Here is a 13540-nt window from a genome sequence, read left to right on the forward strand (position 1 = left end):
CGCCCTCTATTAGTTACATTAATATGTAACATTAGTTACATTAATGTTACATCAAAAGCATCCTACTCAAAAGCATCCAACTGTAAATTTTTGTCCAAAAATATTTACAAACGTAAAAGTTATAGCGAAAAATAAAAGTTTAAATTTCCACTTTAACACCCTGTATCTTTCTTAATATCAACATTTTATTAAATCAAGTTGACTTAAATCGTAATATTTTTAAGTGCAGAATCTACGGTTTCTGTTTGTACAATTATTTAAGGACCACCCTGTATATAATATACAGTGCGTCCATAAAGTAACGCATAAATTCATTATTAGCTAATAAACAACAGTATTTTTTTATATAATAATGATTTATACAATCTTCAAACATGTTTTTTAAAAATTTTTAGGTATCGTAAGAAATACTGTTTCTGCAATAATTTGTAATATTTGTTATAAATTAAACCTGATCTATAAAAAGAGAATTATACCTTCTTATCAGGAACATACTTGTAATGATGGCTCAAATACCCTCTTTAATACAGTTTGATTAAAAAAAAAAACAATATAATAATTTCTATTACAGACAAAAATTACGTGTAAACCAAACATTATCTAGAAATAATTTACGATCCAATATGAAACGTTCCCTGTAAGCAATATGACCAGTAAAACTATAGTGCTAGCAAAACATGGAAAATTAGACAAAACCGAATCAGTCGACATCTTATCCCAATGGCTGCATGCTCTCGAAACCAGATCGTCCTTGTTCTGGTTGAGGTATCTTGGAGCAGGATTCAACGAAGATGAAGTCGAAAATTGTGAAGAAAAGAGAGCTCATTCTTTAGGATCTACTTGTAGCAGCTTCAGTGATACTGACGCTGATAATGTAGACGAGTGTGAAGAAGACTTCGGTGGTGATGTGTTCGCGTTACCACCATGTAAGAGTATAGCGCATAGAGAATCGGACCTGCTTGTTGCTTTGTCAGAAAATTGTACGTTAGGACCAGTGTGTTATTTTTGCAGGTAATTTTTTATTATTTCTCTGTAAAAACGTTTTAGTTTAGTTAAAAAATGTAATTATTATGATGTAAATCATTTAAAATATTTACTTTCTAACTTCCTCAATTTTAGTGGCATAAAAACTAACAGAAATATTGACTGCTTGAAATATGCTGATGATCCTGTCACGATAAACGACCAAGGTCCAAAAAGCCTACAGCCACCTGTGACTATAATTTCTAGAAGCGATGTTTGCTAACAAATATTTCACTTTCCTTATCTACACAACGAATAGATTATAAGCAACTTTATCTATTTTACGCTTGATGAAAGTATCTCGTGTGTGTCACATATCGATCTTCATATTGCGCACAAAATCGGATGTCTGCGAAACTTATCTGCATATGATGTTTTTCTTTTGGATCGTCGCTATAACTAATCAGTTTGAGTTCTTCGTACCAAAGAAAAATTGTTAACTGATGTGGTGCTTTATCGCCGAAAATAGAAAACAACTTAGTCAGACATTTTTATTGAGATAATTGTCGTGGAAAAATAGAAAAAAACTTTTTTGCGATATAATGTTTACAGGTTAATTCCATTTTTCGACTACACTACGCACTAACTAAGTATCGCTCAGAAATGCTCAGTTAAGGTTAGCTAAAGAATTTTTTTTGTTAAAAATGTAAAATCTTCTAAAGACGTGTGTTGGATTCGGAGTAAAAGGATACACCCGAGTGCATTTTCCCTCTTGAAAGTCTTGCCCACTGGGTGCGTTCATGATGCCCTGCCTACCAACTAAAACCAACTTCAGCCCCACAGGTACAGCTAGTCTTGTTTAGGCCGTCGTAAGACGCATGCGCGGCATACTTCTCTTCCGTTTTTCCCTTAAGCCTTTATGTCTACTGTCGTTCCCTTTCTAGGATCTCTTTCTTTTTTATTATTCCAGTTATTGCCCCAAGATTACTTTATAATTATTTTCTCCTCTTCCCGCCATTTACATTATGTTATTGGCTGCGTCCTCCCGTTCGTGTGAACTTTGTGCAATCAAACACACAGTGTTCCGCTGTAGCGTTAACCACGCAGTTAACACAGTTGCCGTTTTCTTGCATACTCATCGTTACCAGGTAGGCTCTGAAAGAACCGTACCCCGTAAGAAACTGTGTGAAGATGTCGTTAGTCTCTATGGCCGTGTCATGCCCAATCTTTCACTTCCAGTAATAGTGTTCTTATTCTTTCAGCCCTATGTTAGTTGTTCTACTCTTGTTGCTACTTCGCGTTGGTCACCCCTCTCTCGTCTGCTTTATCGTTTTCACTCATACCGTACGTGATTGCTCTTTCTCTCTTTAGTAGGTGAATAGATGGCTCCCATGCTGTCACTTGAAAAGCAACTGTCGAAATCGTTTTATATGCACAGATGACCCTCAGCAAGGCCTTTCCCTGAGCTCTCTTCAGAATTCTTTTGTATTTTTGTTTACGCAGTACCTGCTGCTATAATGGTGCTGCGTATAGTATGGTGAAGTAAACCACTTCCTTGAGAATTCTCCTTCTACCTGTCCTCGGAGCACCTATGTTTGACATGATCTTTATTAGCGCTGCTTTTCTTTGATCGGCTTTTTTCACAGCATATATTACATGTTCATCGAACCTCTGTTTGGTGTTTGGTATTACGAGCAGATATTTGACTTTCTTCTGCCAAAGTGAAGAAGATATGCTCGCTCGCTCTTGGACCCCTAAAGATTATGGGCCCCGACTTCTGTGGGGCTAGCGTCAGTTCTCTCTCCTCTAGCCGCATCCTTAATAGTTTACGTGCTGTATTTGATCTATCCATTATGGGCCCATTCTCGAAGTGCTCCACTAGCATGACCAGGTCGTCTGCGTAAGCAATTGCTTGTATTCCCTCTTCTAGATTTATATTCAGTATGCCATTATAGAGTATATTCTAGAGCAGCAGTCCTAAGACTGATCCCTGTGGCACTCCAGCAAATCTCTTCATTATGTCATCTCTAGTAATATTAATGCTCCTGTCTGTAAAATAATCTCTCACCAAGTGCAGCTATGGGGATGTTTCCATTTCTTCTAATAGTCTGACGATTTTTCTCCAGCGTGAGGAATGCATTCTTGATTTCCAGGAAGACTGCCACAATCCACCGCCGTCTATGGCATTTTTGCCATTTCTAAACCCATACTGACAGACCTCCTTTCCCTTCTATTTATTTTTTCGAGCCCTGACTTAATGAGGATTTCGAATAGCTTTTTTTGCAAGTATATTCGTCTGAAAGCATCCGGTTCTTCCATTTCTTTCCCAGGTTTAGGAATGAGAATAAGGTTTGTCGCTTTCCATACAATGGGTTCTGTCTTCTGTCTATTATGTTTTTCATCCATTCAGATTTTAGCTTTAGATTGAAATGAAATCTGGGCGGTTTTCTGTGAGTAGTTCTTTATAGTAGTCTTCCCACTCTTTTTCTGATATGTATAGTATTTGTACCTTTTCGTTGTTATTCTTCCTTAAAGATTTCAGTATTTTCCAGGATTCCAAATTCCTTGTTCCTCCTATGTATTGTTCAATTTGTGCACATGTTTCTTCCCATTATTCATTCTTTCTTTTGCCCTTCTTCGTTTTACTTCTCTGTTTTTCTCTTTGTACTTCTGTGTGTCTTCTGGGGATTGGGTGCTCATACTTTTCATATATAGACTTTTCTTCTCCTCAATACATTTTTTGGATTCTTTGTTTATTTTTACTTTTTGTTGGGTATTTCTTTTCTCAAGTTTCCCAAAGCTTCTAATGCCGCCTTTTTTATGCTGTGTTTGACGTGCTCGTACGTTTCTTTGACGTTTCTGAAACCGAAATCCTGTAACTTCTGGTCCAGTCTTCTCTGGTATAGGTCCCTTATGGATTCCTCTTGAAGTAAATTTATGTTGAACTTCATTTCTTCTTCTTTCTGTTCATTTTCTACTTGGTCTTCTTCGTGTTCTTTCTTCCTTCTAGTTTGGGTGTTCCATGTGTAGCGAAAACCCCATTTGTGAAATTATTAATCGGTGGTCAGTGCCACATTCGGCTCCTCTCTTTACTCGTATATCTTTAATTTTGATAGTACTACTTTTGCTGACAATTATGTAATCGATAATGGATCTGATGTTTTTAATAGAATTTGCTTGAGATAAAATTGTAACCAGAACTTTTACCATTTTACTTTTAAATTATGAAAACCAGTACAACTTGCATTATTGATGTAGACAGAACTAATAACATCAAAGAAATGAAGAAATAACAACCAAGTATTAAAATATTTTTAAGTGAAGTGCGTCGAGTAGTGAAATTGACGGTATCCAGTTACTTTTTGTACTAGTTCGGCTTAATTTGCGAAGAAATACCGTGACAGTGAACTTGAAAAGCAATCCTACCGGAAAAGAAAACAATTACTTCTTAACTTGAACCCGATGAATTTCTTTTTTCGCTATCGGATAATTGGTAAAAACGTTTTAGCTTACTTTAATAAGCATGTGTAGCAAGTATAATATGCCTTGTTATATTTTCAAAGTGTATCATTTACCTGACGTTTTTTTTATGTAAAGAAGGTCATATGAAGGCTGTTATGCACGAAACGTTCAGATTATGTCGGTCATCTTAAAATATTAAAAATGAATATTACCGTATATAATAACACAGACAATTTAAGAGACTATGTCAAACGTTATAAATCTCAAAAATATTTTTCTACATCTCTAGACAACTTTAGACAATATTCAAATTATCTACAAAAAGAATACCACATATTCTTCCTCTTTTTATTGAGACTTCTCCCTTCGTAGCTTAGCGATCCATTTGGTTTCAGCTACGAGCGAGACATCGGATCTCGGTCGATGTTTTGTCAAGCCCACGTCGCAGTTCCTGGAGCCAATAATTTTATCTTTTTCCTATTCACATTTTCCCCTAAATTTTGTATTAAATGATTAACCAAAGTTTTTTATATCTATCTCTGCGTTCAAACTGCATATGACCGTGCACTGTGGGTACAAACAGGGGAAGCGTATGTTCTGCAGTGGACTTTAAAAGGGGTGATGATGATGATGATGTCTCTATGTTCGTTGTTCTTTTGGTCCAGGTGAAGCGTAGTATTCCTCTATAAAGGTACATTTCAAAAAAAAAATTTAAGTAAAAATCCTTTATAAAAGGTATATAAATTAAAAAACCCAAACGGGCTATGTCATGAAGACAAAACGTTTTCGGAAACCATATTCCATCATCAGTGTCTAGGTGTACATGTTTTGAGTAGGTACACCTAGACACTGATTTTTTAAATTTATATACCTTTTATAAAGGATTTTTACTTAAATTTTTCGTGATACATGGTATACAGCCAGCTACAGGAACTTAGTTTCCTTGTGGACATTTCAAAAGCTTTGATGCGTTTTTCTAGTAAGATGGTAAGAGTCCAGCTCTCACAGCCTTAGAGAAGAACTGAAAATACATAATAGCCTCGCATTCAGATTCAAAGTCTCATGTCTAGATCCTGCGCAATAAACAAGTTTTTTATTTCGATAAACATTTTCCTAGTCTGTTCAATTCTTGATTAAACCTTTTTCGTGAAATCGCAACTACTATTCATTAGTGCACCCAGGTATCTGATAGATGATACCTCTTTAACGATTCTGTTGTGTATTCGAAGAACAGGTTGTGTTTGTATTTGGAGAAAATCATAAGTTTCGTTTGGGTAATGTGCATATATAAGCCATAACTCTCGCTACATTCTACAATCTTGTCTATAAGTTTATTTAGTTGCAGCAGGCTGCTGGCAAGAACGACTGTATGATATGGTGTATCTTCTTCTTAAAGTACCTTTTCCATTACTGAAGGTTGGCAATAATTACTGAAGACTGCTCTCTATCTTGAGCAGTTCTTCATAATGAATGGGTGTCCATGCCTGTCCAGTCTCTTACGTTGTTCATTCACAAGCATTTTCTGTTTTTTTCTACTTTCTCTTCCAATATGAGTCGTAGGAAGTTGTATTTTTCTCTTTTGTAAATTTGTCCTAGAAATCATTTTCCTTTTTTTACAATTCTTAGGAGTTCTCTCAATCCCAATTCTTTTCAGTACCTCATTATTGGTCACATGCTCTGTCCAAGAGATCTTCAGCATCCTTCGAAAACCCCTTCAAAGGCTTCTATACGCCTCATACTTGTAATTCCAAAAGTCAAATGAATGTCTTTACAAATTGGTATCGGATATGCATTGATAAGGTAGAATTTATTAAGAATTTATTCATTTCTTGAAGAGCAGACCTAGCATACTCTATATAAGAACATATTTCGACGTATCAATGAAGATTTTCTTCATTGATAAGTTATCATCTCTCTCTTTCTTTCTCTCTTTCTCTCTCTCTCTCTCTCTTTCTTTCTCTCTTTCTCTCTCTCTCTCTCTCTTTCTTTCTCTCTCTCTCTTTCTTTCTCTCTCTCTCTCTCTGTATATATATATATATATATATATATATATATATATATATATATATATAATATCAACAGGAAGATCTTCAATTATTGAAAACTACTTTAATTGAGAACTCTTATCGTCCAAATATGCTACATATGCTTTTTTCTTATATTGTTAATATAAGTAACACCATTTTTTACGAAATCTCAGAACATTGTTTCCAACAATCAGAACATCGATTATCATTCGTGGCCTTATATACCATCATTAACACCTAAATTAATGCAAATACAAATACTAAAGGTTATTGACAATATAAAAATAGTAACAAAAATCATCAAAACTATTTCATCTTTGAATTCAAAAACTAAATATCCTATAAATAAATTAGATAAAACAAATGTGGTATATAGCATTACTTGTACTCAATGTGAAGCTGTGTATGTTAGTGAGACCGGGAGAAATCTATCAAATCGTATTATTTTCCACAAGAGTGATTGTAGAATAAAAAAAAACCATCTTGTGCTTTGGCAGAACATGTAATTGACAAAGATCATATCATATCATTTTTAATAACAAAAAATTTTGTGTAATGAAGGTGATAAATTCAAAAGGACTTTTTAGAAATGGTGTGTATTAGCAAAAGTGATAATAATTTAAACAAAAGATCAAAAATTGGTATTTTTATTTTCCATGAACTTGTTCCATATTTTTGGGTATTTGTGAATAATAAATACATCTTCTTTTTTCTTATTAAATATTTTTAAAAAAATTTCATTTAATAAACTACAAACTAATTTTCTCTGAAAGTTGGCATTCATGGCATTAACGGTTATTTGTACTTCCTATTGGTTACTATTGTAATGTGTTAATAATTTATCAAAATTCAAATTTTTTTTAATAAAATTTTTTCAAATAATTTTTTAAAAATTCACAAAGAAGAAAAAACATTTATTAGATCCAAAATTTTTTCTAATAATTAAATCCGTTATACAGCAAATTCATTAACAAATAGTTACTACTTTTTTACAATTATATTTCCACTTTATCAGATAATTTGTATTTTTATTTAAGCTCTTGAAAATAATTTTTGTAATCACAACTGAAAGCTCTAGTAATTAAAAAACGGGTGTAACAATCCAGTAGGACTGCCGGTAGAAGTTATGCTTCTTTCTATACACGCGTTCGTCGTTACAAATTTATATGGGAGTCAATCTGCACAATCATTACATATGTAATGCTATAGGTAAGAGAGAGCAGAAAGAGAAAAAGAATTAGTTATACAGGTATATGGTGCATCGTTTGCTGTATATAAACATTTGACCTGTAATAGGAGTCAAGTGAAGGATTGAATCAATATTTTAATAAAAATATATATTTTTATTTTCATATATGTATAAAAGGAGTTGAATGCAAAAAAATTTTTTTACGCATACTCTGCAGTAAAATTCATTGTTAGTTTTGTTATTAATATAAAAATACAATACAATACACTGCCACATAATTTAATATTATAATACAATACAAATTAAAATGCAATATTCATAAGTATTTAAAAATGACAATATACATAACTTACACATATGTTTAATTAACCATGATAATAATATTAATAAAAAAATAATAATATTAATAAATATTAAATATGTTTACAAAAGGAACATTTTTATTCTCGAGAGAGAAAATATATCTTCAGTCTCTCTCTTACCTATATCTTACATATGTAATAATTTTGCCGATTCACTCAATATATACGAATACACACAAATTTCCAACGTCGAACGCGCGTATAGAAGTATAACTTCAAAAAATGTTTGTGGAAGATAAAAATAGTAAACCAACAACTCGGATTATGTTGTAAATTTTCATTTTATTTTAAAATTTAGCATTTTTGCGTATATTACATATATTTAATAAGACTAACGTGGGTTTTTAAATATTTCAAAAATAAAAAAGGAAATTTATATTGGGATTCGAACTCACATATACCAGCGAATAAACCAAACACGTAAGAAATTTGCCAATTAGACATGACAGTAACGTATTTCAAAATTGACAGTTCTCGGTCATACAGTGATTTATTGTAATTTTATTATTTTGAAATACAAAAGCCTAAAATAATTATGAACATTTAATAAATAATACAAAACATATCACATAAATAATAATATTAATATATATTATATTATAATATATATATATATATATATATATATATATATATATATATATATATTGTTATGATGTATTGTTTGTGAATGATGAGCAATGAGTATTTTTTAATAATATAGGGTTTTTATCGCGGTTCTCAAAGAATTAGTTTGTAAGTACTTTTTTAAATTATCTTTATTATATCTATGATGAAACACATATATATCTAACCTAGCCAATGTAAATTTAAAATAAACTATCTTTAAATTGAAATTCTTATGAAACTAATTAAATTCTATAGACAATGTAAAATTTAAACAAACTATCTTCAAAATTGAAATTGTTATGACACTAACTAAATTATATTAACAAAATTTTGTACCTTTCTGTCACTGAATGCCTAAATGAACTGTTTTCCACTATATAGATTATAATCACCACCCAAATGTCTTCTTCTCAGCTTGGGTTATCCTTGGTTTTGTGAAATTACTTTTTCCAATTATCAGCTTCCACCAATTTAAGATATTTTTCTTCACAGCATTTATAAACCACCAAGCAAACCAGCAAACAGCATTTATTTTTATTCTTCTTTTCAATATATCAATATCCAATCACCAAAAATATTATTTAATTTTAATATTCAATTAATACTTCTTCCATTATCATCATTTATACATAACATAATTTTTAATCTTCAATAATATTTTATTTATACTGTTTCTTAATCTTGATTTAACTCACTATATTGAACAATTGTAACTGATTGACTGCCTCTAACTAATTTTCATACTAAAACTGGCCACTCATAACTGATTGACTAACTGAATGGACTTTCTTACTAAAACTGCCATCTTGAATCCAAATCACGAGTATTTATATCTTTTCAATCTTCCAGAACCATCTGGTAAGAAATCATGTTCGATTTATTCCATTAAACACATGTCTGAATTTTCTGGAAACAGTATATGTTCGATCCACAGACATAACCATTATTCCCGAATGTTCGACCGTAAACAAAGGTCAAATTCTGCATTCTGGAGAATTCGTTAATTTTCTATTAATAATTTTGTTGACATTTAGGCTTTTCAGATCAGAATAAACACTTAAATCAGTAAATATATATAAATTAAACATTTTAAACTAACATTATTATTATAACCCCACTTATATTCGTAAAAATTATTAATTTCTGTCTGTCACTTACTGTATAGTTGGTTGCCTATGCACATGGCTCACTTAAATATATTTACAACATTAAAATACAACATTTTACAATTATTATATGCTAATTTCTTAAAAATGCCCTCACATAAATATATTTTTATAAATTCTCTAGTATATAACTTCTTAAAATAACCAAATACTTGTTATATCTAATATTATCTAGTAGTGTAACTTATAAATTATTTTCTATAAACACCAATCATATCAATATATATATATATATATATATATATATATATATATATATATATATATATATATATATATATATATATATATAATATTATATATATATATATATATATATATATATATATATATATATAATATATTTAATATTAAATATATATACAAAAGGAACATTTTTATTCCCGATAGAGAAAGAGAGAGAGAGAGAGAGAGAGAGAGAGAAAATATATCTTCTGTCTCTCTCCCTTACTCATATCTTACATATGTAATGATTTCACCGATTCACTGCCGTGCAAATTTCCAACGTCTTCCGCGCGTATAGACGTATAACATCAAAAACAGTTGTCTAATAGCCCCTTTTATTGACTCCTATTAAAATTTTTAATTTACACTCCTTACTGCTACTTCCTATATCTACCTTGGTTTCATCCTACACGCGATCGTAATTATTAATGTACAACGCACCTATTTCACGGGATAAACTGTATATTACTGATGATTTTTAAATCTAAGTACTAAATAGTACTGGAATGATATAACAGTGTGTCATTCTCGAAGGTCAATACTTTTAATATTGACAATAGTGAATACTAGCTCCATACTCCATACTTTTCCATACTCGAAGATAGTTTATGGAATTAGGATACACTCATCGATGGTAATTTAAATTGTTATATAGTATTTGAAGTAGTAACTGCTGATCCTACACCATTAATGGGTTTGGATGCATCTTTATAATTGTGGTAATAATCGGAAAAACAGAAAAGTTTGTTAGAAACGTGGTTTTGGCTCTTTTCGACGCTTGGATCTCTCTGTTCATTACTCCGACTCAAATGTCATCATCATGTATGTTATTTTGTTTGTTTATTATCATATATTTAGTTTTCTTAACGATAGTTTTAACCATATTGATACAGGTCTCAATTCTTTGTACCAGCAACAACAACAATGAACCATTGCAACAACGAATCACTAATATGTATATAAAAAATGTTAAAGACAGGATGGAATGGGGAAACTATCGGGAATTTTCAGATATTTTAAAACAGATTTTTAAGTTTCTACATGCGAGTATTTTTAACGTACCAACAATTCATAATATAGGCCATAAATCGATAAGAAATTTTCAGAATTTACTCGGTAAATGGTAATGTAAACAAATTGCGACCGGTATATTAGAATTATTGGTAAAGCGGCCTCCTCTAAGGTAAATGATTTCATTATATTTCTTTGTCATTGTTGTTAAGTCATGCAAAACCAACATTCGAAACATACACAACTAAAAAACCATTTTTTATATTTTTGCATGTAATATACGAATTGTCCCGTATTTTCAATTATTACACAACCCAACAAAAAAATTTGTCTTGCCGAAAAAAATTATTTTTTACCCCCACTATAATTGCAATTGTCCGATAAGTAAACTTCATTCCATTGTAAAATTTAGTTTAAACTCGAGTTTTGTTGCAATAGTTTGTTTTTGACAACTGAAAACGATGGCTTCTACAAGCAGACGTTGTTATGTGAATAACCCAGATTTTTTTGCTGCATATGTGGCGAGTACATTGTAAAGGAAAGTATAAAACCAGTTTGTGATTTTATAAAAAGGGCATATCAAGCCTATTTTGGTGTTTATTTAGAAGATCAAGATAAATCTTGGGCTCCACATGTAGTGTGCAAAACTTGTCTTGAAAACTTGCGACAGTGGACGAAAGGACAACGAAAATGTTTAAAGTTTGGTGTTCCAATGGTATGGAGGAAACCAAAAAATCATTTTGACGATTGCTATTTCTGTCTTGTAAATATAAAGGGCATACGTGGACATCAGCTTGAGCAGATACCCATTCCAATATTTAGCAGTCTACCTACGTTACCAGAGGATAAAGTCTAAACGTTATCTGACGAACTACAGACTAATAGATTTCAGGAAGACGACAGTTCCAAACGAAGAAATATATCAATTGGCCATTCTACAAAAATGAAAGAATATAAAACAATATCTTCTTCTTATGGCGTCGTCTCCTTTCGAAGGTTGGCGATCCAAAAGGCAATTGTAGTTTTGGAAACTGCTGCGCAAAAGATTTCTGCGGATGAGTGGTCGAACCATCTCTTCGGGTCTTTCATCCACGAGTTCTGGCGTCTTCCTACTGATCTTTTGCCCTGTACTTTTCCTTCCAGTATAACTTGAAGTATTTCGTATCATTCGCCTCTCAACACATGACCCAAGTATTGCATTTTCCTCTCTTTGATTATTCTTAGTAATTCTTTTTGTTTACACATGCGACGAAGTACGTCAACATTAGTAACCCTTTGTACCCATGGAATTCTCAACATTCGTCTGTATATATACATCTCAAAGGCTTCTATACAAAACAATAGCGCTGGTGCTAAAAAACATCAGGTATAACTAATATCAGTGGGCGATCTGTGTTGATTTTAAGATGGTGAATTTTCTCCTGGGACAACAAGGTGGCTATACAATATATCCTTGTTTCCTGAGTCTTTGGGATAGCAGGGCTAAGGACCAATACTGGAGTAAAAGAAAATGGCGTTCTAGAGATGCTTTAGTACAAGGAGAAGCTAACGTAATTAACGAAGCATTGGTCAACCGAGAGAAAATAACATTACCTCCGTTACAGATTAAACTAGGACTGATGAAACAATTTGTAAAGGCCCTAGACCAGAATCGTCCTTGTTTTGAATACTTGTCCAGCAAATTACCTGCACTCGGTAAAGAAAAATTGAAAGCCGGAATATTTGATAGGCCTCAGATACGACAACTTATAAAAGATTCGCATTTTACAGAATCGATGACTGAATTTGAATGTAATACATGGTGATCTTTTGTGAAAGTTGTTTAAAATTTTCTTGGAAACAATAAATCGGAAAATTACCGGGATATAGTGGAAAAAATGCTTAACAATTTTAACAAACACGGTTGTCATATGATATTAAAATTTATTACCTCCACAGCCACTTAGACCATAGATATGAAAACGATAGAAGATAGGTATCAGGGGAGATAAAACTCACATGATGCGGATTACTGCTGGAGTTTTCAAAGGGACCGTTCTTTTAAAGCCTTTGCAAGAAAATCCTATAAAGGGAAGTTTTTAGGTGACGCCGAATAACCGATTTGTGCTGCGATACTGGTTAGGTTAGGTGAAAAGTTAAGGTTTTTTGGCAGATATGTGTTATATAATGTTTGTAAGTATATTGTTGCACAATAAATATCTTACTTTTTATTCTTGTTTTGTTTATTTGATGGCTAGCAGCACTACATATTTGTAGGTAGTGCTGCGTTAAATTACCCTATATGTTAGAAATGTGATCTGTTATCGTATTTTCTGAAAACGATCTGATGGAGCAAATCTGGTGGCATTTTTGGATCCAGCAGGCCCAAATTACCTAGAAACACTAAAAAAGATCGCTTTGATTTGATCAAGCATGATTTTAGAAAACTGTATTCTTCTATCAACATCGCAGACATCTTATCACAGAGCTCTTAAATTGTTTGCATTTTATAGGGATGAAACTTATGCATTTTCAGTAGTTTATTTT

The 13540-nt window shown here is 32.1% G+C and overlaps 1 protein-coding gene across 8 annotated transcripts in view; it reads left to right on the forward strand.

Moving 5' to 3' along the window:
• Nucleotides 1-13540, forward strand: part of Fhos (Formin homology 2 domain containing) — a 782871-nt gene that overhangs the window by 660933 nt on the left and 108398 nt on the right. Inside the window, exon 2 of one of the 8 annotated variants that reach the window (XM_072543995.1) lies at nt 572-1011. The exons of the other annotated variants lie outside the window; for them this stretch is intronic. Coding sequence (XP_072400096.1) covers nt 647-1011 — 365 coding nt within the window. The 5' untranslated portion in view covers nt 572-646. The remainder of the gene's footprint in view (nt 1-571; nt 1012-13540) is intronic. 8 annotated transcript variants of the gene reach the window in all.

Source organism: Diabrotica undecimpunctata, chromosome 9 (genome assembly GCF_040954645.1).
Source record: "Diabrotica undecimpunctata isolate CICGRU chromosome 9, icDiaUnde3, whole genome shotgun sequence".
NCBI classification, from domain to species: domain Eukaryota; kingdom Metazoa; phylum Arthropoda; class Insecta; order Coleoptera; family Chrysomelidae; genus Diabrotica; species Diabrotica undecimpunctata.